The sequence below is a fragment of the Mus musculus genome, chromosome 17 (assembly GCF_000001635.26).
Source record: "Mus musculus strain C57BL/6J chromosome 17, GRCm38.p6 C57BL/6J".
NCBI lineage: Eukaryota > Metazoa > Chordata > Mammalia > Rodentia > Muridae > Mus > Mus musculus.
In genome coordinates this window covers 47,311,256-47,338,613 of record NC_000083.6, presented here as the reverse complement: position 1 = coordinate 47,338,613, position 27,358 = coordinate 47,311,256, and the positions used below count along the sequence as shown (strand labels likewise).

The following is a 27,358-nucleotide window of genomic DNA, read 5'->3' as shown; positions in this document are numbered from 1 at the left end:
TGCTGAGATAACAGTTGTGCACCACCACTCCTGGCAGATACTATATATTTTTTTTTTTTTTATCTTTGCTGTCATGATGAATGGGTCTGATTCCAGAAATCTTGCCTCTCTCCCCTCTACGTGGTCTTAGGGAAATGCCGTCAGAAACACCACCACTTGCCTAGACCCAGCCTCAGCTCTAGCTGTCCTGAAAGAATTGCATTTCACACGTCTATTAAAACAGAAGCCCCAGGGCTGAGGAGGAAGAAGCACAGCTGGAAAGCAGGAGGATCCAAGTTCTATCCCAAGAGCCCATTTAAGAGAGACAAGCATGGTGGAGCACACTGGGAAGCTTAGCACTAGGGAGTAGGAGATGAGGGATCCCTGGGGACCATCAGCCAGCTGGCTGGCCTGCTCAGCGAGCTCCGAAGGAATCAAGAGTCTGTCTCAAGCAAAAAGGTGGATGGTGGGGATTGGAGAAATGGCTTAGTGGTTAAGAGCCATGGCCGTTCTTGCAGAGGACCCAGATTCAATGCCCAGCACCCACATGATGCCTCCAACCATCCATAACTCTATTCCAGGAGATAAGGGATACCTTCTTCCTCACTCTTCAGTCATGGGGCATACATGTAGTGCACACACATCCATGCAGGCAAACATTCATACACACAAAATAAAAATAAATCCCTAAGAAGAGATAGGGGGACTCTCTCTGAGGAACAATATCCAAGGTTATCCCCTGACTTACACACATGCACACGTACACACAAACACATGTGCAGACACAGAAACCTCAATACAGCTGAGTCCAAGCAATCTATGTATTCTTTCCTTTGTCATCTCCAGTCACACCAACACCGCCATCATTCCTCATAATGGTGGAAGACAGACTTTTTATGGGGATGTTATAAAAGCAGGAAACAAAAATATCTCACTATCATGATGTCCAGAATCTCAAAGTTCCTTTCAAATAAGCAGTGGGAAGAGAGGCTTACCATCTTCTGTACAAAAATAAAGTCTTTGCTGTAAGTGGCCAATGCTTTATTAAACAGTTTTCTTTCTAGGGATGTCCACTTGTCAGAACCTGGAACAAAACAGAGCTTCTGTTAGGGACAACTCACGCTTTTGTGCTCCAACCCCCCCAAAACAAACACACAGAGGTGTTGCGGACCCATTATCTCAGCACTCAGGAAGCAGAGTTAGGAGATTCAGGAGTTCAACCTCAGCCTGGGCTACATAGTGGATTTAAAATTAACCTGTGCAACATGAAATCCTGTCTCAAAACAAGAACAATGGAAACTCTTGTTTGAATACAAAGCTAGTCTAGACAGTGCTGTGTGCAGGAGGACCTAGTCCAGTGCCAGCCTGGGTGAAGCTTTGCTTAGAATAACAAGACAGCAGCCTCTGAACCGCAGCAGCCGGCAGCCATGACTCTGGCTCAGAGCTCAGCTCTGCTCTGGATCTGGGCAAGTCACTAAACCCAAGACCTCAGTTTTGCAATCAGTAAATGGCAGTAACTAGGACTGTCCCCACATTAGATTTTTGAAGATTAAAAATCCCATACAAAAGCTTGATGGAGGTGGGGTGTGAGTGCTCACTGGTGCGGCCTATCCATAGCTTTTGTCCAGTTTGTTATATCCATGAAGGTAATCGCTCACGTAGTTACTGCTTATCAGGGTGTGGCTAGGTTCACAGTCTCCATCATTGCAAAGGCCAAAGGCAATGGTTTTCCAGGTGACAGCTATAATCATGATGGTAAATGACGGTTTTAGTGGGACACAGAAGGAGCCCTGTACTCAGCATAGGGCGCCAGGGTAGACAGAAAGGTTGTGAGGTAGAAAAAAAATATCACGCTGGAGTTTTAAAGGTCACACCATGTTATGTTTCCCTATTATAATCAGTCTGTGAAGATGGTGGCATCTGTCATGCTGCCATGAACCAAGCTTCAGGTTCATTGAGAGATCCTGTCCCAAATGATAAGGTGGAGAACAACAGAGGAAGATACCCCATTCTTTCTGATCTCTGCATGTGCTTGAAGTGCGCAAACACACACACACACACACACACACACACACACACACACACACACTCCCCCTCTAAAGGAAGCTGCCATTTAAGAATATTTGCTACATCCTAGATGCTAAGTATTTTACACTTACTAATCACCAGGCTTTACTAACTACAACTCTGTAAGGCTGGTGTCACTACTGTCCCACTTTACAGATGAGAACACAGAGGTCTCTAGCATGCTTCAGTCTTAAGCTTCAGGGAAGGGGAAACACATCGGGCTGCAGAGTGGGATCTGCAGTTAGCAGATCTGCAGCCTGACGGGACAGAGGCACGGTGGGCCTGCCGTACTATTACTCACTTGATGATCAAACCTGATTCATGATTTTTCCTTACTAGGAGAGTAGACGATGCTGAGGAGACTGGATTCAAAATGGACTGGCCTATTTGAAGCAAGAACCAAAGCCTACGTGGTGAGGTGGGGGGAGGAGGGAGGCTTGCTGTGGTTTGGAGTGGTTTAACTGTGTATTTCTAGTCCTTGGTGTGCCGTTGTGGAGGAGGAGTGGTCCTCTGAGAGGGGAGGGCTGGCAGGAAGCCATTCCTAGCCCCTGTACCACCTGCTATGCTGTCATGATGCCCCTCCCCATAGGGCACCTAACCATGGACTTAAAAAAAAAACTATAGACAAAATACATCTATTTTCTATATGAAACACCCAACCTCGAACATTTCATTGTAGCAACAGAGCACGTAGGGCTCCTAGCTCTGGGTACATGAGGGCAGGTTCAACCACTGCAGTGGGTACATAGGTAGCCACAGTGCTCTTCTGTCTTCCAAATTTTCAACATCTCTGATTCCTGGATGGCACGTGGCTTGCCAGTGACAGTCCATCTCCCTTCTCAGATCTCTTTAAGCTGTGGCTTTCCTTAGTTTGTCTTATGGTGTAGCCCTGGCTGGCCTCTTACTCACAGACACCTATTTGCTCCTGCCTCCAAGGTCCTGGGTCCATAGGTGTGCGCCACCATTCCCGATGCCCACAGCATCTTTACTCCCAGCTAGGGGAAGGTCCAAGTTTTCCATTGTACTCTGGCCAATTGACAGGACATAAGCACAGGCAATCTGAACAGCATTTTCCATTCAAGCATATGAAAAATAAAAATCTGTGAATCAAGAGAAGCCTCTCTGGGTGGGCAGGCATCCTGGATTGCCGAGGGAGTACGTGGCTCAGTGATGTAAATGCAGGTGTCTGAAATAAACGCCCTTTGCCCATAAATCCTTGGTAGGTCTTCCAGCCAAAAGCTCAGGCTGTAGACTCTGTATAGACCATAGTCTGGCTGACTTTAAGATCACTTATTTCCACGGCTTTGCAAGGTTACACCCTTACAGTTTTGAAGACAATGTTGCACAGAAGCATCCTCTAATTTATAGGCACAATCTCAGCAGAGGAAGTAGCTTGAGATCTGGAACCCCTCAATTCATGGTCTGTGCAAACCACAGCAACTGTGTGTGCACGGAGGGTGGGAGGATAGGTAACATCTGTGCCTTCGTAGCCATCTCATAATATTCCTCAGATTTGACCAACATTCTGGGCCTTGGGGGAAGAGAGTTGCCAGCTCCTCTCCGCTGCTGGAGAGGGCCAAAGAGAACGAAGGCCGAGATCAAGCAGCCAGCAATTTAAGCTGGGTGATTAAAGAACAGTCCCAGCTGCTTTCAGGTGTCCATCAAAATAGTGACGAGGTAGCGGGGTCGGAAAGCCAGCGCCGGAAGCTCTGTCACAGCAGCTCGTATGGGAAGGGGGACATTGTGCTGCCCCCTGCAATTCAAGGATGGGTGGCCCTTGGATATAATATATTCCCTCAGATGGAGCATCAGGAGACGCTGATAATGCTCACCCCCAAGCCGATCAATGAACAGTCTCTTTGACTTTAGATTGTACATTTATCAGAGTTATTGCCACTCTGCCTGGAGACGTTGGCAGGGTTACTCAGCCTTCTCAAGCCATCAGCATCTCTATGGAGGCCATACTTAACTACTGCCCCTCACTGGGCTCACTATCAGTGCTGGTGCAAAGAGCAGGGCTGAGTTCCCAGCTCTGCTTACTTTTGAGACATCCATTACTTCAAGTGTCCACAAGGCTTGCTGGGCCGTCTGCTAGGCAGGAGTCCCCATACTTGAAGGAGGAGGGGGGAAAAAAAAGACCTCTTGGGGGTGTGCCTTGAGGTTGTTGCTCTGTAATGAGGTTTTCTGTCTCAGGTCTTCAGTTGTCCAGGAAAACAGTGGGATGGTGGCTCCCTTTCTTCTCTGTGTCACTCCTACTTTGAGGCTAGTGACAGAAAGAGGATGGCACTTGTACAGTCCTAGTAAGTATGAAAAGGATAGTGCTTGTACTCACGTGTGCATGCATCCAATAGGGCATGGCACACAACACATGGCCTCCAGAGACCAGGGACTGCTCACTGGGATTGAAGCTCCATCCTTGGGTCTTAGACTGAGTTCCTGGTATAGATAAATGACATCTGAGCACTCTCCCCAGATGGCTTCACTAGGCTGTGACCAAGGTTGATTTTAGCCAGGAGATCTTCTGCTGTGCATGTGCCCTGACAGTTCTTCCTTCCGGGACAGCACGGAAGTCCAATTCTTAGTTTCCTTACCCTTGGGCACAGGTGGCCAGTTCACTGTGACCAACACTGTTTGGTCATAAATAGGTGCTCAATAGATGCTCTGTGTCTCTACAAGTCACTTGAGGCAGATCCTGTATCAGCGCAGGCGATGGGACACACATTGTTCTTCTGATGTGTGGCCTCTTATGAGGCTGCCTGGCCCTGTTGGAACTCCTTGCTTGGTTTCTCAAAGCTCTGCCTCTCTCTGTAAGATCTCTGCCACCCTCCAGGCTGGCAAATGAGGTTAGTGGGCTGACATTCCCCCAGACTTACTTGTTCCACCTGGGGATTCCTGGCTATTGGGCTATTATCAGCAGGGGCCCTAACAAGCCGATTAAGGCTAATGACAAAGAGCCTAATTAACTGGATGAAATGGGCACTAGTATAGTATCCAGAGGCAAAATGCATGGAGCTTTGGTTGCTGGGAAACGGCCCTCTGGATGGTGGCTAATTTGGGGCCAATCTACAGCAAATCCAGGCAATTAAAAACAGACATTCCTGGGGCAGAGAAAACTTGGACACAGTATCTTTTTTAGAGGGTCTCTCTGGCTTCCTTTCAGGATTAAAAAAAACCAAACCACCTTTTATTGATGTCAGTATTGTGGTTACCACAGAAAGACATGCTCGCTGTAAAAAAAAACGGGAGCCTTTATGGCAGATTTTCAATGTCACACAGAATTATCTATAGCAAGAAAAGGTCAGATTTTTTTTTTTTCTTGGAATGTAGACTGCTGCCCAAGTTTCTTCTAGGTGCAGTAAGGAGGGACGGCTTCAATCTGAGCCCATATTTTGAGTTTGTCACCAAACATATTTTGCAAATGCTATGTCAGGCGAGGCAGGAGAATGTACTGACTTAGGTATAGTAGAAATCTACTATGTAGTAAAAATAAAACAAAATAAAAGCTTCCACAGCTGTGTTCTTTGCAAAGTAATTCTAGCCAAACACAGAATTCTGTCTCCTTATTAACTTTGGGCAGCTTCCAAGACGAGCCCAGACTTTGGAAAGGGTGTCTCGGGGCTGGTGAGATGGCTCAGTGGTTAAGAGCACTGACTGCTCTTCCAAAGGTCCTGAGTTCACATCCCAGCAACCACACGGTGGCTCACAACCACCAGTAATCACATGGTGGCTCACAACCACCCATAATGAGATCTGATGCCCTCTTCTGGTACGTCTGAAGACAGCTACAGTGTACTTAATTACAATAATAAATAAATATTAAAAAAAAAAAGAAAAAAGAAAGGGTGTCTCTCGCAGGTCTTATTTGTCTTTCAAAAGTCAAGGCAGACTTTGAAGCCCCAGTGGGTACTTGTGGTTGTGGTGGGACGTGACAGGATTCTTCGCTGTACCTTGCGAAGAAGCTAGATCTAACTCAACCACCCACAATCCCCTGCGCACATCTGCATAAAAGACCTGTTCAGTGGAGATATCACCGAAGCTCCAGCTGTCTGACTACAAGCTCCACGACTCCTCCATGTACAGTACACCCCACCCCCGATGTGAGTGCTTAAGCGAAACCACTGGCGAGGGACAGTGTGTCCCCGTGTAGACTGAGCACTGGGAGGCACTGCACAGCTGTTCTCTGAGGATGCTGCCTCTGAGGATGCTGCACAGGCTCTTGAACTTTGGCAGGCTGCCTTGAGGGCTGGGCCAGACGCCCACCTTGCTCACTGGTCCTTTGCCTCATGGCATTTCTCTCCTCCTGGTCCTGAGCGAGGGAGTAGAGTGTTTCCACAGGCTTGTATCTATCTGCCTAGGACCTCTGTCTAGCTGTCTTCCCTCCAGGGAACAGCACAGCTCGGATCTGACTTCCTTCCTTAGGTGTCACAGTTAGTTTTTGCTCAACTTGGCACACATTTTGACATACCAGTGGAAGAGGGAAGCTCAACGGAAAAACTGGCTCCATCAGATTGGCCTGTGGCCATGTCTGTGAGACATTTTCTTAATTGCTAATTGACGGTGGAAGACCTGGGCGTTTGGGGATGGTGCCATTCCTGGGCTGGTGAGCCTGGACTGTGTAAGGAAGGCGACTGAAGGAGCCAGTAAGCAAGCCAATCAGCTGTGGTCCTCTATGGGCTGCCTCAGACTCTGTTTCCTGATTCCTACCTTGGCTTCCCTCAATGGTGGACTATAAGCTCTAAGTCAAATAAACTCTTTCCTTCCCTTGGTTGGTTTTAGTCTGTGTTTTATCACAGCAATGAAGACCAAACCAGACTAGGAGCCTAAAGGGAAATTCCAGGAGTCAGATGGGTCTAGTTCTCAGGCTGGAAGCCAAAAGGGAACTTGAGGGTAGGTGTTCCAACGAGGGAGAAATTGAGCTGACCGTCCAACTGGGAGTAATAGAAAGGCTCTGGGCACAAAGGCCGAGGCAGGACAGGGCTATGATGGGACAGGATTCAGTGACCCCCCCCAGGAATCATATACAGGGGGTTTCAGAGTATGGCATGGTGGCTGGGACAAAAGATGTAACGAACTCAGTTATCTCCCTTTTTTTGTTGTTGTTGTTGTTTTTGTTTTTCGAGACAGGGTTTCTCTGTGTAGCCCTGGCTATCCTGGAACTCACTCTGTAGACCAGGCTGGCCTTGAACTCAGAAATCCGCCTGTCTCTTCCCATGTCTTGATAGGCAGCTGTCAAAGATCTGGAATTGTATCTGACTTCAGGGACCAGTGTCTTCATCTGCTCACAACACTAGAATATTCTTGGAGGCTTGGCTTGTAATCACTTGGAGAAGAAGGCAACTGACTGGTAACCCCCCTCTTCGGGTCTCCAAGGGCTGAAATGATTTCAGAAAGCAAGAGTTTTTCCTAAGGTATTTGAGAGGGAAGAAGTTGGGGGAATGGATAATCTAGCAATACTCCATCCGAAAAGCTTAATGGGCCTCAGCAGACTTTCAACATTCTTGGTAACATTTTCATGTTTTGTTTTGCTTGGGGCTGGAGGTGCTCTATCCCATGGCTTCCTGGTCTTTTGTGTCATGATGCACATAAAAAGTGCATAGTTCTTGTTTACCACACTGGGAACAACTGGAGAGGATCGTGTCCTGGATGAAGAGGCTCACTGCTGGCCACAACCAACCCCGAGGTTCTGTTGAGGCGGTGTGACCTGCGGTTAAGCCAGTGGCTGGAAGCTTCTTTCAGCCCACACGAAGCTCCGCCCACTATGCAGAGGAGTTTGGGATCTCTCCTGGATGCTGAGGATCCAGGAAGTTGGGAGGGCCTGCCAGGGTTTAATGGAACAGCATATGATGCTAACAGCATATGATGCTGGGGATTAAGAAGCAATGAAACTGTTTGCACGTCAGATCGGTGAGCTCCCACATCGTTGGACCCACACAAGTGGGGGAGATGATGAAGTTGGCTCCTTGGGCCCTGGTTACATGATGCCTTTAACTTAAGTGTCCATCTCCGGCTTGTCTCTTCCATGTGACTGCTGTCAGCTGAAACTGACCCCCAGGTAGGTGTCCTTGGGTATTCCTCATACACAACTTTGAGGGTTTTCTACTTGGTGACAACAGGTGGCGCAAGCCAACTCACAGGATGGAGGGAGAGACAAAAGAAACCTTCACATTTGGGCTGCGTTTGGTTGTCTGGTGAGGGACTGGAAGGAGTGTTAAGGGGTCCCCAAGACCATACATTCAGTATCTACCAAGGGGAGGTCTGCCCAAGGCACCAAAGAAACCCTCAAATGATACAAATCAAGGGGCAGTGGCTGGAGAGACAGCCCAGTGGTCTACAGTGGATACTGAGCTTGCAAAGGTCAGGAGACTGGCTTTGAGCACCCCTCACAGGTGACCCAAACTTCCTTCAAAGTTCAGCTTTCATGCATCTCGCACTCTCTTCTGGCTTCTGTGGGCAATGTAATAATGTGCTCTTGAGCACGCACAGGCAGGCAGGCAGGCAGACAGACAGGTAGACGAAATTAAAAATAAAATCTTAAAAAAAAAATCAGGCTGGAGAGAAAGCTCAGTGGTTAAGAGCACTGACTGCTCTTCCAAAGGTCCTGAGTTCGGATCCCAGCAACCACATGGTGGCTCACAACCGTCCATAACAAGATCTGATGCCTTCTTCTGGAGTGTCTGAAGACAGCTACAGTGTACTCACATATAATAAATAAATAAGTCTTTAAAAAAAAATCAAGGGGCAATGAAAGACCCAGTCATTCTGAAGTAGACAAACAAGGCAGGACTGGGGAGAAAGAGTGGATGGGTTTCCAGTTAGTGGAACCTCCATTCATGGCCTCATTTGCTGTCCTCAGGCTCCTCAACCTATTTCCTTCACACTCCATTTAAATCTAAAGCTGTTTTCTACTACTATGACTACTACAACACACACACACACACACACACACACACACACACACACACACACCCTGAACACACGCACACATGAAGTCTTTCTCCTGGCATTGAAATAGCCTTTTCTTCCTTTCCTTTCCTTTCCTTTCCTTTCCTTTCCTTTCCTTTCCTTTCCTTTCCTTTCCTTTCCTTTCCTTTCCTTTCCTTTCCTTTCTTTTCTTTTCCCTCTCTTCTTTCTTTTTCTAATTCAAGTCTATAGAAAGCCTAGGGCCTTGAGGAAGACCCGAGCCCACCTTTACTGCCTCCAAAGCCACGGGCTGCTAAGAGTGGCCTGCTCTGTGTTGTAGCCTTGGTGGCTCTTCCCTCTGATGCACAGGTCCCACTGCCTGGTGGGCAGCCATCGTGCACCATCTCCCAGATCTTGGGACATTCACAGGGGCAGGTGTTTACACTGACACGTGCCTAGCAGTGTTGGGCTAATGGACCCAGTGTTATCTACTTGTTCAAACAAATGACACAGAGCCAAACGTGAGGTGCCCGCTCTTAGGAAGCGACAGCGCCTGGGTATCCTGGCAACCTACCGGCGTAGTGGTAATTTGCTAAAGGATGACATTTTAACCTGACTGGCTTCCGCAGCAGCAGCATTTCCAGGGTAGCCTGCGGGGTCAGAGAAAAAAGGCGGAAGTCAGTCTATGTGCGAGTCTCACAGGAAAGCAGGTCTAACACTAGAGCAGAATGGGGAAGAAACCCAGGGGCAGACGATGCTAATGGGAATTTCCTTCCAGTTTGGCTCCAACAGGACTCAACATCTTAACTCCCACCTCCTCCGCCGGCCCCAAGATCATGCCTAAAGCTAGCTGGTGACAGCACAGAATATATAAAGGGCAGCTGTGAATTGAGTACTCCTTCGGAGAGACGGGGCGGGGTCTCTTGAAGGGAGGCGGATTCGCGGGGGCAGGGTTTGGAGACAAGGAGCGGGTGGTCAGTGACTGCTTTATAGCCAATCACAGCTCTCTTTATCGCTGGATAAAAACAGCTGTATTAAGTAATAAGTGTACCGCATGCTGTCCTTCCGGACTGTCACCCAGTGTCACCCTTCAGATCTGCCTCCTGCAGCCGTCTTGCGTACATGTCTGTATTCGTGTGGGTCCATGTATGTGTGTGCATGTGCAAGCATGTGGGCATGCGGAGGTCAGATGACAAGCTGTCACTCATCCTTCATGTGCTGTTCCCCTTGTATTTGGAGAGAGTGTCTCTCAGTGGCTTAGAGCTCACCAAGCGGACGAGGGCTATGTGACCAATGAAACCCAAGGATCTGCCTGTGTGTGCCTCCCTCCCGGCACTGCAAATACAAGTTCACTGCACAAAATCCATGTCTGTATGCATGTCTGTGTGCCTGGCACTCATGGAGCCCAGAAGAAAGCACCGGATCTCCTCGAACTGGAGTTACAGTCAGTTTGAAACGGCCACACAGCCGCTGGGAATCAAACCTGGATCCTTTGGAAGAAGAGCTCCCCCTATAGGTTTTAAAAGAAAAGACAGCAGGAGCGTGGATGGGTTTGGGTTGAGGGAGACAGGAAAATCTTGCTATTCTAAGTCCACAGGTCAGAAGCCTCAGCAACCTTTAAGGAGCTGCTTAGAAACCCAGGACCTCTGAGCTGGAGAGATGACTCGGAGATTAAATAAAGCATTGGCTGCTCTTCAAAGGACTCAGGTTCAATTCCCAGCCCCATAAGGTGGCTTACAAGTTACAAGTTACAGGGCATCTGATGCCCTCCTTCTGGCTCCACGGATACTGCACACAATTAACATTTATACACATAAAATAAAAATAAAGGAAGAAAAAAAGCGCGCGCGCGCGCGCGAGAGAGAAGAAAATCCAGAATCCCGGGCCCCACCCCCATCTGCTGACTCAGCACAAACACCTTAGGCAACATCCCAGTGATTTACGTATGTTGCTGAAGGTTCCAGAAGGGCACTGGTCCCAAAGGCAAGCATTCTATATCACACGTAAAGTATTGGCACATTTGTTGTTGTTGTTGTTGTTTTTTTTTTGCATTTCTGTAAAAATCTAAAAGCAGGAACCTGATTTCAGTACTAGAAGAACCATGCCCTTCTATATAGAAGGGAAACTGAGGCTGGTGAAGGCTGACCAGACAAATGGTCAGCGTTGACTCTGGGAAGATGGCCCCATGGTTCTAGTTTAGGGACATCGAGTATCCCTAATGAAGGTCCCCAATGTTCAGAACTATGTTAAAGGTAGGAAAACAGAACCGCTAATGACAGAGAAAAGAGGTCTGGAGGCATCCAGGTTTGTCTGATTTCCACAGCGGGAAGGACCTGGAGGCTAGTTCTCGTTTAATTCAAGCTTTTCTTCCACCTCCGTCATGGTGAATGGAGTGAAATTCTCATTTCCTAGAACACACGTACCCCTCATTATAATTTAGTTACAGAGATGCCAGCAGGGGTCTAAGTGGGGCTTTCTTTGCTGGAGGCCTTCCTGTCTGGACCTATGCATTGGGTTAATGCATCCACAAAGCCCCCATTCCTACCTTTCCTAGCTTCCTTACCATCACGTCACCTTTGGCCTCAAAGAGAGAGTGCAAAGCAAATTCCGAATTGGTTCCTCCACCTGGCAGCGCACTGGAACAACACAAATTCAGAAGATTCTCCACTGTTGAGAATAAGAAGTCATTGTATCAGAAATGTTCAGTGTCACAAAATCCCACACCCATTCTGGGGCCAGATGTTCCTGTTAGAGAACATCTAAGAGAAGCCAGCTTTATCCCCAGCTCCTCCTAAGTGCCAGTACCTTGCTGCTGGAGGGCCTGGTTTTCCAGCTCAGGCCACGGCTTCCATACCAGTGTGGCCCTGTGTGTGTCCTGAGCCAGGGCGGAGACGTCTTGCAGTTCTGGGATCTCTGCTTGGAACCTTAAGCCAATGTTGATGCGTCTTAAAAGAAAAACAGTATGGTCTTCAATGTGACAGCCTAGACCAGGGGCAACTGTCAGGAACTGCAAGTGTCAGGGAAGCAGTTTCTTCTGCTAGAAGAATGCCAGAGCAGGGCCCTCCAAGTCCAGGCATGGCCCTTTTCACTGGTAAGAACAGCTTTAATATTGGTGTTTAGGTACACTGTGTGAAGGCGTGTCTCTGCACATGCAATTGTTAATTTTGTACCAGCAGAGGGCTTGATACCGGCAAGGACTTGGTCTGGTTATTTTTTTTTTTTTTAAAGATTTATTTATTTATTTATTATATGTAAGTACATTGTAGCTGTCTTCAGGCACTTCAGAAGAGGGGGTCAGATCTTGTTACGGATGGTTGTGAGCCACCATGTGGTTGCTGGGATTTGAACTCTGGACCTTCGGAAGAGCAGTCGGGTGCTCTAACCCACTGAGCCATCTCACCAGCCCCGGTCTGGTTATTTTTATGTCCTATCACCAGTGTCATATTTTGTAAATATTCATTCTTCCCCATTTGCCTAAGACAATCTGGAATTGTATCTGATTGGCTGTAATAAAGATCAGATGGCCAGTAGCCGTCAGGAATCAGACATGAGAGTTTCATCCAGGAGACACAGAGGTGAATGGTTGCATGAGAGTGGAGCAGAGAGATAGGCCTGTCCACGTGGCGGGATGCAGTGTCAGGATTAGTTGGGTTAGAGTAGTCGGGAGACGGCCCAGCAAAAGGCTGAAGCTTTACAATATTTATAAGGCTCAGTGTCATTTATATCATTGGCGGGCTCAAGTTAGGCCTGTTAAAGTTGGGGACCTGGGGAAAGGCAAGAGGAACAAGCAGTCTGACTTCTCAGCTTTCAGCCTTGCTAAGGAAACAGGAATGGAAGGACAGCTAATTCCAAAAGAGGAGTTGCCAAGGGCATGGCTAGAGCAAGCCACAGAATGAAGGGAGGGGGCTAGGTGTGGGCACCAATGTAAAGTATGTATCCCTTCCAGACTATGTTTACATGGATATGCCATCTACACCATCTACGCTCACTAAGACCTGGGGTCCGAACAAGGCTGTAACCATGATTCCCTTTCAAGGCACCAACAAAGGCCTCAAAAAAAAAAAAAAAAAAAAAAAAAAAAAAAAACCGACTCAGTAAAAATCAAAACTAGAATGTGGCAACTCAAGCTTTTTGATTCTGGACTCTACAAAGCTCCATCCCATGGCCTCTTTTCACTCCCTTCCATAGTAAAGTAGCGTCTCTTTTATCTACAGCTTTCTGTGGTTTTCAATTACTCAGGGCTCACAAACATTAGCTGGGATACTTAGACGAAATTAATATGGAAGGAAAATATTAAACTGGAAGATCCAGAAATAAATAATTCTGTAAGTGCTACTTTCGTGCTATTCTAAGTAACGGGATGAAATAGCAAGTCAAGCCACTTCTACCCGCCTCAGATGCCTACCTGGTAGTCAGCTGGGATCTATATAGTCTACGATAGATCACTCGATAGTCTATCTACTTTGATAGACTCTGTCTCAGTTATCAGACAGGTGGTTGCGGCACTGCAGGGCTAATACGCAGGGCATGGTCCTATCAGAGGTTTCCGGTGCCCTCTGGAGGTCACACCGCCAATGTGTGTTGTGGATACTGTACCTCTCACTGATCATGAAATGATTCAAATACTCAACAAGCCCATTTGGAAGACTGGCCAAGAGTCACAGAGGGGACATGGGAAAAAGAACATTCAGAAGGATTCTCTTCTAGTTAAGCACCTTCAAGAGAGAGAGGTCACAGTGCCACTGGGGATATGAATGTGGACGAGTCTAGAAGCTGACCTGTGGGGGTAAGGATGCTAGATTGTTTGAATCTAGGGTTTCACATTTAGTCACAAGTCTCTGAAATACTAGCAGCTATAAGCAAATGGTAGGAAGGAAGCCACAATCCTACGTTTCCACAACTCTCCCCTCTCAGTGGCCACTGAATACAGAAATACTGACTGCCCTTCTAGAAGCCCCCAGACCTTTTCTTATCTGAAGCTTATGCTCTGAAGAATAATTGGTTATTGCTTACGGTTCAACATCCACAGTCTGCTCTCCAGGTCCTGGGGTGACTGTCACATTGCTGCCATCGATGCTGCCTGAAACACAAATGCTAGAGTTTACCAGACAACAAGAAAAAAAAAAATCCCAAGAAATGAATACAGATTGAAGTTAGCTGATCAGTGATTAGCCAAAAATAACAAAGCTCTCCTCCTACCCAATTCATATCAATTTCCAGAAGATATGATGGATTCATGAGGTTCTTTTTCTTTCTGTCTCTCTCTCTCTCCCTATCCTTCAGCCCCTTGACAGGGTCTTGATGTGTAGCTCAATCTGGTTTTGAACTTCCTATCCTCCAGCCTTAAGCCTCAGCCTCCACAGTGCTTAGGATTACAGGCCTTAGGATAGCCATTTCTCACACTGTGAGTTAAAGCTGGCTGGCTAAGCTACATGGTTTCTAGGCAACCAGAAAGAAACCTAGCTACAAAGATCTCTCATCTCCCTTTGGCCCCCTCAATATCTACGGAGGAGATGGGGTTTTCCTGTGCTGCTCAGGCTGGCCCTCAACCCCCCCCCCAATCCCTTCTGCCTCAGTTTCTATAGTAGTTGGGGCTACACTCACATATGGCCTACAGGGTTCATGATGGATTTTTTTTAAAGCACAGTAAATATTAAGATTTACTCTTGCTAGTAATAGCTGCCATGTGTATAACGGCTAAATATTTATCTTAAGCATCTTTTTTGACCATCCAAAGCAGTCTTAGAGTGCACATTTCCCGTTTTCTTTATCCCAAAGACACTCTCTCTGACTCGCTTCTCTCCTCACACTGCTTCCCTCGAGTTACTAAATGCGATGATGCGGAGTCTTTAAGACCACCTCGCATCGAATGTGGTACACATAATGGGTATTTCACAGAAATCCGCGGGGTAAACTAGCCAGGTGAAGAAAGTGTGACTCCCCACCCACTCAGGGTAGTATTCAAATCGACAGAGGTTGACACCAGGGGTTAAGGGACGACTCACTGGAACGGCACAGCAGCACACGTGGCGTGGGCGTGAGGGGAGTGAGGGGCAGCTGGGGGTGCACTCCAGGGCCGTGGCCAGAGATGAGGACATTGCTGAAGAGCCCTGAGCCCTGGCGCACAGGGCTCAGCATGGGTGGCGGCGTGTAGGGGGGCAGTTCGTGGGCGGGGTCCAGGAGCAGGTGGTCCCCGAGGATTCGCGGGGAGCGCAGCTGGCTCTGGTACAGGGTGGCCCCCGAGTAAGAGGTGGGGTTGGGAGTATAGGACGAAGGCGGTGGTGGGATGAAGAGGGGCTCAGGCCGGTGCCGGAATTTCTTCTTCTCTGGTAGGTTCTTGAGGGGCTCCTCAACTTTGGCGGCGATAGGTGGATGTTTCCGGGGGATTTCCTAGAGTGAGAGGAACAGTTGGGATTCAAACTAGGACATCCCAGTCATTGTTCCCTTTCTAAGTACAGAACTGCTATCCTTGCCTTGGCCCCTTTCCGTAGATTTGGCCAGGGATCCCGAAAATTCTAAGGGGGTGGGGGAGAGACTGCCTCCCTTCTGTTCGTCCCCTCCCACTCCCACCACATCGGCCTTGGGCTGGTTAGCAAAGAAAATCCGGAAGGTCTAAGAAGGGTTGGGTGGTTCCTCAAGAAGTAATAAATTAAAACTCTGGCTTATCACTGCATTTCCATCTGTCTTGAGTGGAATCCAGCAGAGTGGCTCTTTAGTTCCCCCACTGCTCCTGCAGGGATAGATCACACATGTTCTAAGCAGGGGACAGAATCATCTCTTCGGGGATGCAAGGCCCAAGGCTGAGGGGGCAGGAAGAGGTTCGTGCCTAGCACAGGTTCCCCGAGCTGTCACCACGGCTCTACAGGGTTACTTGAGGCCGGAGCACAGTGGCCCACAATCCTCAAGGCGGTTTTAACGGGCTCTCTTGGAGATGGAGCTGGTGACGCTCCCCAGTCACGCCCCCTCTGAGGCTCCTCTGTAGCACCCCCATCTCCTCCTGCTTCCTCTCAGCAGAGCTAGTTTAGGTTATGTCGGGGAACCCAGCCTCGTCTGGGGGACCTGCCACACGGAGACACGTATACTAGTAAGTCCACACATGCACGTCAAATAGAGAAGCAGGGTATGCCAAAGCCAGACGAAACAGACTAGGGTGGGGGGGCCAGCATCAACCCAGAAAAGCCGAGAGCTGGGTGTGACAGCAAGCCGGGATACCTGAGGAGAGGCTCTGAGGTGCCCAGGCACAGCTGCAGTGCCCAGCAGCTCTAGTGCCAGAGTGGCGAGTGAAGACAGCAGCAAGGGGTGATGGGAAAGACTTCCATGGTCACATGACCAGCTGCCTCCAGGCCATGTGACCTGCCCCAGCTCCCCTAAGCTTTGGGCCTCTCTCACCGGCCTGCCTTCGGTAGTGTAGGCTCTGCCTCTCCCCTCCCACCATCTACTTCTTCCTCAGCTCCCTGGTCTTCCGAGGTGCCATCCCAGCCCTTTAGGAGAGACTCTTGGGGAGGTAGAAATGAAGGAGGAGGGGGAGAGGGGCTCCCGGCTTCCCCGTGGAGGTTCTCGAGGGAGCGCTAACGTGGGTCTCCGCAGACCAGTGCCCTCCAGCCTCCCTCCTTTCCTCAAGCAGGGGCGATTCTCAGCGAGGCCCAGAAGAGACCTCCGAGGAGCCAAGAGGCTGCTGAGGAGAATGTTTCGAAAACGCTTCTTTGCCATCCCCACCCCTGACTGCGGAGGAAATCTGGAAACCTTTAAGCCCCTGTCCCTGGGTCACTGAGGAGGTCACTTAAGTAATTTGGAGTTCTTGGTGACCTCAACTTTGCCAGGGAGCCCAAACACAGAGTTCAAAAGCCCTTTTTAGGCTCTTTCTGGGGCTTCTCCCTCTAAATAATGCTTTATTATCTCCTGGGCAAGGCTCTCTGAGCGACCTGGACCAGAGGCCCACACCACCCAGACTGGCACACTTGGGTCACATCTGAAGTGTTTAAACTATGGACTCTAGGGGACAGAGCCAAAATACTGAATTTTATAAAGTTCCTGCTCCCAGGGGAGGGAGAAGGCCACTGGTAAGTCCAACACTCTGGGGAAATCGGAGACTCTGAGAGGGACATTTCTAGTTGGCTTTATCCCAGAGCCGAGATTTGAGTTTAAAGCTCTTTCCTGGATGTTAAACTTGTTTTTACATCAAGGGCTTGATTCCCATTCTTTCCTCATTCACTGAGCATGCTTCTACTTCAGCCTGCCTGTCAGCTGATGGTGTCTCTCTACCCTGCATAAAACCAAGGTCATCCCTTCCTTCTCAGCCTACTCAAAACTCCCATAATGATTTCCTAAGTAAAAACACCACCGCACTGCCTTGCTAGCTGGACCCACCCACCTGGTATACAGGTGCACCCTGATTTACGGTGGAGCTACAATCGGAATAACCCACAGCAAAGCAAAGCAATTAAGTTTAAAATGCAGTTGATATACCTCACCCACAGAGCATCCTACATCTGCAACTCAGGGCAAACAGTCTGTAGTCTTTCTCCTCCTGATCCAGTAGCTGACTGGAATCAGTGGCTTAATGCCATAGCTCAGCACCAGGAGAGAAGGTTATATCGTGTAGTTGTATGTCACTAGCCAAGATCCAAAATTCAAAGTAGACCTTTTATGTGTATATAAAGCTGAAAACTGGGGGCTGGAGAGATGGCTTAGTGGTTAAGAGCACTGTCTGCTCTTCCAGAGGTCCTGAGTTCAATTCCCAGCAACCACATGGTGGCTCACAACCATCTGTAATGGGGTTGCACACCCTTCTGGTGTGAGTGAAGACAGGTACAGTATACTCATATAAATAAGAATAAATAAATAAATAAATAAATATTTTTTTAAAAAATAAAGCCGAAAACTTGTAAGAGGAGCCATTTTGGCAGAAGACATCTGTCTTTCCATCTTGCCACCTCCAATGAATAGGTTTCTCCCTAGCCCCACCTTGTCTCACTGTCTTGAATGAGATGGGTGTGTGTAGTCCCAGGATAGACGCAGAGCCTCTCACACCTACCACACAACTTCCTCAGGCAAGGTGTGTGTGTGAGAGTGTGTGTGTGTGTGAGTGTATGCAGATACGCTATTCTATCAACGTCTGTTGCTCGTCCCCTCTGGCCAGAATAAGGAGAGGCTCCCTCAGCCTCTCGTCTTCTGAGCCTCAACGTCACACAAGAACCCCAAACCAGTTATTTTTTTCTGAATGTTTCAGCCCTGCCCTTAACGGCTCCTAGACTCCCAGAATGCACTCATTGTGTCAGGACATAGAAGACCCAACACTACTCCGTGGGAAGAGACAGGTCTGGTATGGCCAACCATGGAGGTCATTAATTCCCCAGGGTAGGGAGCAGAAGAGGCAGAGAGAAGAGGAGAGGGTGATGAAGGCAAGGAGAATCTAACAGGGACTGAGAAACAAGAATCGCTTTGCTTTCCTGAGATTGGCAGGGGTCTGGCTCTCATGGGGCTTAGTGCGGGAACTGTAATGGGTCCGAGACCCCCGGGATTAAAACGGCTGTGACAATCTCTGATGCTACCGGCCAGGCAGATCATCTGAGCTGATGATTCGTCTACTTTCCAGAGGGGCAGACAGCCCAAGGGTACATCTTTGGCAGCTGAATATGGGGAGACCCAGGTTCTAGGGGAGATCCAGGGCGGGGAAACAGCTGCTTATCAGCTTTTTCCATTCTTGTAACTGTAAGGCTATATCTGATGGCTGCCAACTGGATTGCCATTTACATTTAGGCATGAGAACACATCAATGCTCAGAACTGGATCGAGACCATCAGCCCGGAGGAGTAACAAGGATGGAATGGTTGGGCGTGGTTGCAGGTGTCGAGGGAGGCTTGAAGAACCTGAGAGGGAGACCTACATCAAGTCGCTCAGGCCGGCGACTCTGGAAAAGCTGTCCTCATCTCCAGGAAAGCAAAGCAATGGTCCCCACCCCAGGCAGGTGTGGCAGGGCAGCAACTCACAGCAGGCGCACGGGGGGCAGCCCCTTGGGGGGAGTGAGGGGGGGAGAGGGTCATCCTCACGAGCACAGGCATCTCGTCGTCCGACATCGAGCTGGCTGGCTTGTCTCTGGCCGCGGGGGTGGCAGCGACGCTGTTGGTGAACCCCTGAGAGCTGGGCTTGGGTGGGATTAGCTTGACAGGGACAGACACGGGCATGACCATAGGCGTGAGGCGCTCTGCCTCAGGAGGGAGCTGCGGTGGCGGCGGCGGAGGAGGCGGAGGTGGCAGTGGCTGCTGGGGCTGAGGCTGGGGCTGAGGCTGAGGCGGTGGGGCCTTCTCTCCTTCCTCCTACATAGACAATAAAGGCTTTGATCCTGGGCTGAAAGCAGCTCTCCCAAGGGAGATGGACTTGCTTTTCCTCAGAGGTTCCAGGACATCAGTGGTGGGGAGCAGAAAACCACAGCTGGGTGGTTTCCTTCCTGTAACTCTGGGTCCCTGAGCTACATTTAAGATATCACTTGTATATGAAAAAAATTTTTTTTTTAAAAAAGAAGTTGGTGGCTTTCGTGGCTTTTTGAAGCAAAGGAAAGGGATTGCTATTCAGTCAAAACTAAACGTGATTTTTATGTAGATTTCCATTTCTTGGGTCTCAGTTGACTCTGTGTCTAATGGAAACAATCATTTCAGCCTAAATTTTATTGAGGTCAGGAAACCCCATTGAAAATGCAAAATATGCTATGGTTATATTTGTTTCTTTCAGACAGATTCTCAAAAGGTAGCCCAAACTCAGAATCCTCCTGCCTCAGCCTCCTGAGTGCTGCTGGGTTTACAGGTGTATAATGCCACAACAGGCTGAAAACATACATTTTTCTGTTCTGGTTTTTTTTTTTTTTTTTTTTTTTTTTTTTTGAGACAAGGGTCTTGCTATGTTGCTTTAGCAAGCCTTGAACATGCCATGTAAACCAGGCTAGTCTCAACTTGGAGTGATCCCCCTGTCCCTAGCTCCCGAGCACTGGGATTATAGAGGCATGAGCCATGAGTCACCTGCCAACGTTCTGTTTTTAAAATGTGAAGACAGGCTGGAGAGATGGTTAAAAGCACAGGCTGCACTTCCAGAAGATCCAAGTTCAATTCCCAGTACCCACATGGCAACTCAGAACTATGTCATACAAGTGACTTGACACCCTCACGTAGACATGCATACAGGCAAAAACACCAATGCACATAAAATAATTTTTTAAAAAAAGGGGAGATAAACTCCTCTTTTATCTGGCATAGCCAGGAAATAGAGTCGGGAGAGTGACTCATAAATTCAATACTCAAAGAAAATTCCAGAAAATCCTGAGTTTTAACCAAACCTAAAGATGGTTTCTTACATGACTGTCCACCTGGATAATCCTGAGGGTATTACAGGATCACTGGATTCTACCTACACTGACCCCCCGATCTCCGAGACCGTGTGGTTATGGTCTCAAGTACTTTCCATATACTTTAGATTTCAATTCTACTTTACACTTGCATGTGTATATACTTGGCATTTACATATTTATAGATCCCACATTGACATAGTTCCTTTCAGCACCTTTCTCTGGAATAGGATTCTCTAAAGAGATTTCTAGCACTGCGCTTTCGACACTTGTCTAAGAAGCCAGGGAAGGGGAGACTGTGCCTCTCCTGGTGCCCACAGAAGGCACACGTTCCCCTGTCTCACTCCATCAGCAGCAAAGCAAAGCAAGCAGCACATGGCCCGGAAAGGACGGAGCGGGCTCCCTGCTGACCTGTTTGAGGCTGGGGGACGCCCTCATCCCCCCGTGGGACCGCATGTGGCCGTTCAGGGCGGGCAGGCTTTTGAACTCCTTCAGGCAGATGGAGCATGTCAGCTTGTTCTTGGCATCAAACTGTTCCCCAAACACTCCTTTGGTTTGGCCGCTGCTGAAGGGTAGGGCCACATGGAAAGGACACACGTGAGGACAGGGAAACAAGAATTTATCACAAGCCATCAAACCTATGATGAAACCATTTTGTTTATCTAATCTACCACTGTCTGTGGCTTCCATTATCTGCCAGATAACCAAGCCCAATGTACAGATGGAGAAATTGAGGCTCAGAGGGAGCAAAGGCTTGCTTTCTTTAAAAAAAATTAAAAATTATATATATATATATATATATATATATATAAAATTGTGTGTGTGTGTGTGTGTGTGTGTGTGTGTGTGTGTTGGGTCAGAGGAAAACTTGGAGTTAGCTCTCACTTTTTGTTATATAGATCCCAGGATTCAAATTCAGGTCATAGTGTTTCAGTTGCTTGTCTGTATGTGGATTGTGTGTGTGCTTGGTACCTGGGGAGACAGGAAGAGGGCACCAGGTCCCCTGTAGCTGGAGTTATAGGCGGCTGTGAGCCACCACATGTGAGTGTTGGGACCCCAACTCCAGTCTACAGTAAAACCAGCAGGTGCTCTTTACGGCTAGGCTAGGCCATCTCTCCGTCAGAAAGGAAATGGCTTTCTTAGAAACATGTCGTACAGGACACATCCTGCATCCTTCTAGACCTGCAGGCACTGGGGCTTTCTCATCCACAGCTTTAAACACCCACCCACCATGGCCCTGAGAGAAGGAAGTGAGTCTGCACCGTCCACTGTGACACAGCCAAAGCTCAGCTCTAAGCCTGGTACACAGAAGGCACCCATTAAGACCCCAGTGCCTGAACTGATAAAGAACAGAGCACACAGCAGCCAAGCCTTACTGCCCCTTGCTCTGTGTACCTTCAGCCCTCTGAGCCCAGCTTTCTTGTTTCTAAAATGAGAACAGCGGTAGCTGGGGACCATCAAGGACTTGCAGTTGCCAGGCGCCCGACAGCAATGCCTGCCTTACTGGTGTTTTCCTCCGTGTAACACACGGGTCGAGTGCTCAAACGCAGCCGCAACTGCTTTCCCTATACTTTCCTTGAAACTCTGACCTTGGATTTAGAAATAAGTTTTTTAAACAACCCACGATACCCCCCCCCCCAGCCTCCCAAATATTCCAAATCTTTGATCATACCTTGATTCCGGGGATCCGGACTGGGCTCTCCCATCAGGTAAGTGCATCTAATTTTGAGCCAAATAGGGCACCGGAAGAAAACAAGAAGAGAGAAAAAAACAAACAAACAAACAAACAAACAAACATGTATTTTTAAAGTGAGGAATTTCAAGTTGTACGAACACCAGGATCTACCCTTCCAGAACTTTCTCTGCCCACGATTACCCTGACATGCCTTTGTTCCACATCTGGTTTCTTCCCACTGCTCCCTGAACTCAGATGACGCCAGCCCTTCTACCCTTCTTAAGAAGTCTGTATCAAGTCTGCACTAACAGGGTCCATCCCCACAGAGGACAGACAGGAAGTGAGTGGTACCGCATCATTCCAAGAGACCTGATAGCATCAAAGCTAAGCAAACAAGAACTTCGTAGGTGTGACTGCATGTATGGCTCGTGTAGAAGTGGTGTGGGTCGAGGGCGGGGAGCATCCACGTGCACAGTGATTGTGCAGACGTCATAGGACAATCTGTGCCTTGGGGATATTGCAAGGACAGAGTTTCAGAGGGGATGAGATGTCCCCACTCTGTGGTCCTCTTGCCTCTGACATAGACACTGTACATGCTGTGTATGTGTTTGTATGTGTGCAAGTGCATGTGGTTCTATATGCACATGTGGGCATGTGAGTGAAGGCTAGAGGTTAGGCTAGCCTTGGCTACTGTTTCCCAGGCAATGTCCACATCAACATTTTTATCTATCTATCTATCTATCTATCTATCTATCTATCTATCTATCTATCTATCTATCCATCCATCCATCTATCCTTTGGTCTCTGCCTCCCCAGTGCTGGGATTTCGAGCTCCTGCTGCCAAGCTCTGCCCTGCATCCCATGATTGAACTGTGATTCTAGGTCCTGATCATTACATTAACCGTTTCAGACGTACTAAAATATTCTGGTCATCTCTTTAGTGAGGTGACAAATCCCCAAGGCCAAAGCCTGAATCCAAATTGATTTTGTATTCCAAGTGTCTGTCACAGACAGTGCCTGGCACATGTAGGTTAACCTTTGTGAAATGTATAAAGAACATAAAGGATGAAGGTTGGAGGCAGAATTGGGCACCACAGAGACTGCCCGCCTGGCTGAGTCTGGCGCACATGTGGATATGGGGAGAAACTCTGAGATACCTGGGGCCACATCGCACTGGGAGATGGCGGCTGTTGATGCTGAGACCCCATGTTGTTGAGGTGGATCCCACTGGGGGACAGGAGCGGTTGGTGAGGAAGAGTACTAGTGACCCGAGTCATTTCTGAGCTGGCTGGATCTGCCACTCCTGTATCAGAAGTTCCCATGTCCCCATGGGAGCTCAGCATAGCCGGGGTCTGTCTGTCACTAGAATATGTCTTCAGCTGACCGTCTTCACGCTGCTGGTGCTGGGACAGGTGGCTCTGCGGGTAGAGGGGGTGGCTATAGGCCTGTTGAGGCTCCTGATAGTAATACTGGGGCATAGAGCCCAGCTGGATCAGCTGGACAGCGTGTGCCTGCTCCGGGGTATACTGATGAGGGTCCCTGTGGTATGAGGGTGGCTGCAGGTGCATGGATGGCTGCTGCTGCTCTTGCAAGTGTTGCATCATGGGTTGGGGCTGATAATACTGAGGTATCTGCAGTGAACTCTGCCGCTGCTGCAGCTGGAGCTGCTGCTGCTGCTGAGGTGGTGAGGGGCGAATTTGCTGCGGCTGCTGCTGCTGCTGCATCTCCTGCACAGAGATCCGCTGCAGTCCGGCTTGCTGCTGCTGAGGCGGCGGCTGTGGGTAATACTGGTGCTGCTGCAATTGTTGCATATGGCCGGACAGCACCTGAGGGGCTTGCAGTGGCTGTCCTCCTTGCATGGACATCTGGGCCAGGGGCTGCTGGTAGTCATAATACAGGTGCCCTTGGGGAGCGTGCTGCCCGACTGGAAGGGCTGGTTTGGGCAGTCCACCCGTGAAGCCAGGGTGAGGCTGCTGGGGCACCTGCTGGTAGCGGGAAGCTATAGCTGATGCTGAGGGCTCCACGGGCTTCTGAGACAGCAGTTGACGGAGGGCACTGTCGGAGGCTCCATCCATCACCGCTGATTGGGTGTGCAGCACCTGGGCCATATTGTTGACCTGAATCCGCAGGTTTTGGTTGGCAAATACCTGGGTGAAAGAGTCCAGCTTGTGCAAAACACCACTGGTGAGTTTCTGGGTCCGGATCTCGCTGGCCTGGGAATAAGTGTATTGGTAGCCATCAGCGGGCTCCACCTGGGTGGGCGTCCCCCACATCATGTTTGAGTTGGCCAAGTTGCTACGAAGCTGGACGTGGTTCCCAGGCCCTGCATGGCTTCCCCATCCTCCCTGCCTGGAGGTATCCATCTGGCCAAGGTTTTTGGAGCCAATAGGCAAGCCGAGACCATCCCGAGTATCTTGAGGGAAGTGAGGCGAGATGGGTGAGGCCTGCGGGGCGTCCATCCCAGCCCCAGAGATTGTATTCCCATAGCTGTGGCCCAGCCCACTGTGGACACCAAGGGGTGGCTGTTGATAGAAGAGGTTCTCACCACCGTGGCCCACGTGATTGGTCTTGTACAGTTGCTGGTCCCCCATGATGTCCTCTTTGCTTATGAGTGTTCAGCCACAAAACAAAAACCAAAAACCAAGAAAAAAAAAAAGAAAAAAAGAAAGAAGAAAAATCCTGAAACCCTGAGAAGATGAGAGAAAGCGTCCACCCTACTCCACGGCTGACATGTCTGTGAGGGTGGCTGGAGACAGGGGTCCCTGTTGGCTTGAACAGGTCATCAGCAGAGCCGAGGTGCCTACATCCTCACCCGGGCGGAGGTACGGACCAGACACCACCGTGGTGGGGGAAAGTCCTTCACACCTGGAAGACAGGATGCAAAAGACAAAATTGAATTTCCCTGAATATTTCCTGACAAGCCATTATTATGATTACTGTGGTCATTAATAAAAGATAGGTACAGGCGTGGTGGCACACGCCTTTAATCCCAGCACTCGGGAGGCAGAGGCAGGCAGATTTCTGAGTTCGAGGCCAGCCTGGTCTACAGAGCGAGTTCCAGGACAGCCAGGGCTACACAGAGAAACCCTGTCTCGAAAAACCAAAAAAAAAGATAGGTACAGGGAGGGCTGGTGCGACGGTTCAGAGGATCAAGGCACTGGCTGCTGAGCCAGGAGACCTCGGTTCAAATCCAGGGACCCACATGGTGGAAGGAGAGACCTGACTCCTGACCACTGTACTCTGACCTCCACAGGTGTGTCATCGTGTGTGTTGTGTGTATACTTACCTGGAGGGGGAGCAAGTGAGCATGTGCAGGTCAGAGGAGGACTCCCGGCATCCTGCACAATCAATTCCCACTTATTCCAGGCTCTCTCAATGAACCTTACGGTAGATGAGTATCCAGCCAGCTCCCATGCTCCCCTTCTCTGGGCCGCCCACAGTGCTGGAGTTATAGCCACAGATAGGCACACCCAGCTTTTTATATGTGGACTGGGGATTTGAACTCAGGTCCTCGTGTTTGTGCAACAAGTAAGCCACCTCCCAGCTCGTGATGGATCATGATGTGGTTTTTTTTTTTTGGTGTAGAATTCAGAAGCAGATCGAAGAACTGAGTGATCTTGCTTTAAGCAAATGTGTGTTTACCAGAATAGCTCAGTGGTCACAGCACACCGACAATGGGGCACCATATACACTAAACATCAAACGGGGTTTCTGTTTTGTTTTGTTTTAAAGATTTACTAATTCTTAAGTTTATGCATATGTGTGTGTGCAGTGTGAGTTCATGTGCATCGTATGTGTGATCGTATGTGTGCAGTGTGAGTTCATGTGCATCGTATGTGTGCAGTGCCTGCTGAGGCCAGGGAGCACTGGGTCCCCTGGAGCAGGACATACAGGTGCTTTTGAGCCACCTGATGTGGGTGCTGGGAACTGAACCTGGGTCACCTGGACGTCCAACAAGGGTTCTTGAACACACAACCTTCTCTCCAGCTCCTACATTTTCCTTTTTTTTGTAGATAAAACTCTGTGTTCTTCCTATCGAGTATGAACAATGGTTTTCTGTGCTTATGTCTGGATAGATTGGGAAAGGCTGGTCCTGTTCGCATACTAGCAATAAATAATCTTCTTAGATTATTTTTAGTTATTTCTTTATATGTGCATGTGTGCTTGTGTACATATGAATGTGGGTGTTTATGGAGGCCAGAAGGCGTCAGATCCCCTGGATGCCATCATTCCCCGACCATGGGTGCTGGGAACTGAGCTAATTTTCTGGAAGAGCAGAAACTGCTCTTAAGCAGTGAGCTGTCTCTCCACGGTTTTATGTAGCCCAGGCTGGCCTTGAGCTTGTGTAGCTGAGGATTGCCTTCAGCTTCTGACTCTCTTGACTCTACCTCCTAAGTGTTGAGATTACAGGAGGGGGAACCTCAGCTTTATACAGCGTTGGGGATCAAACCCAGGGCCTGATGCAGTCAAGGCCCTAACTGAGCAGCATGCCAGCCCAGTGAGAAGTTTATTTTCAAAAAGTCATTCAGTGCCACTGTCCTGAGGTACATTTTCAATGTAATTTTACTTTTTTCTGTTTATTATTTACCTGTGGCCTGATCAATTGTGCACTATTAAAAATTAGAATCTGTAACTCAAACCAGAAGAAAGTTTAACACAGATTCATGATTCAGAAGTTGGAAAATGTAAACTTCATATATAAATTGTTACAGACAAATAGGATGGGGACCCAAATGAAAAAACTTTAAACCTAAAAAATACATTACACATAGAATTCCTGGGGGAGGTGACATATAAATAAAGTTTCAAGGAATAGCAGAAGACACAGTATGTGTGTCTATGTGTGTTGTGTGAGTATGAGTGTGTATGACTGAGTGTGTGTTTGTGTGTGTGTGTAATGAGTGAGTAGTGGGTGATGTCATAGTTTCACTTAAATATCAATATTTATAAATATCCTGGAGATCACATTGGCAAACATGATAAAAGCCATAAATGTAAACTCGAACATGAGCCAGGGGGCGAAGAATTTTACAAAAGCCAAGTTGGGTGTGGTGACACATGCCTGCAATTCCAGCCCTCAGAGCCAGGAGGATCCCGAGGGAATGAAGGCCCTTCTGGGCTACATAAGATCCTGTCTCAAAAATTGAAGACGAAGGAGTTTTACAAACTTATTTCAGGGAGGATTTTTTTTTTTTAATAAACAGAAACATCTGGAGTTGACCCTGAACTTGAGGTGGTGTGGAAAGTGAGGGGCGGTCCCTGATGACTTCTCAGAAGTTGCACAAGGGTGCTAGGAACAGGGGCAATATGTTCCAGAAGCAGTGTCCCTCATTGCTCAAAAGATAGCCCAGGCCACAGGGGAGCTGGTTAAGAGTTTACAGCCAAGAGCGTCTTGCCCAGTC

General features: G+C 48.6%; 1 protein-coding gene across 2 annotated transcripts in view; it reads right to left on the bottom strand.

Annotated features, from left to right (window-relative positions):
• Trerf1 (transcriptional regulating factor 1) overlaps window positions 1–27,358 on the bottom strand; it is a 221,384-nt gene that overhangs the window by 23,712 nt on the left and 170,314 nt on the right. The window contains 10 exon segments of one of the 2 annotated variants that reach the window (NM_001097623.2): window positions 975–1,063; window positions 9,521–9,596; window positions 11,510–11,613; window positions 11,752–11,891; window positions 13,960–14,026; window positions 14,952–15,336; window positions 18,936–19,262; window positions 20,693–20,846; window positions 21,954–22,000; window positions 23,114–24,821. In NM_001097623.2, the coding sequence (NP_001091092.1) occupies window positions 975–1,063; window positions 9,521–9,596; window positions 11,510–11,613; window positions 11,752–11,891; window positions 13,960–14,026; window positions 14,952–15,336; window positions 18,936–19,262; window positions 20,693–20,846; window positions 21,954–22,000; window positions 23,114–24,547 (2,823 nt within the window). In that variant the 5' untranslated portion in view covers window positions 24,548–24,821. 2 annotated transcript variants of the gene reach the window in all.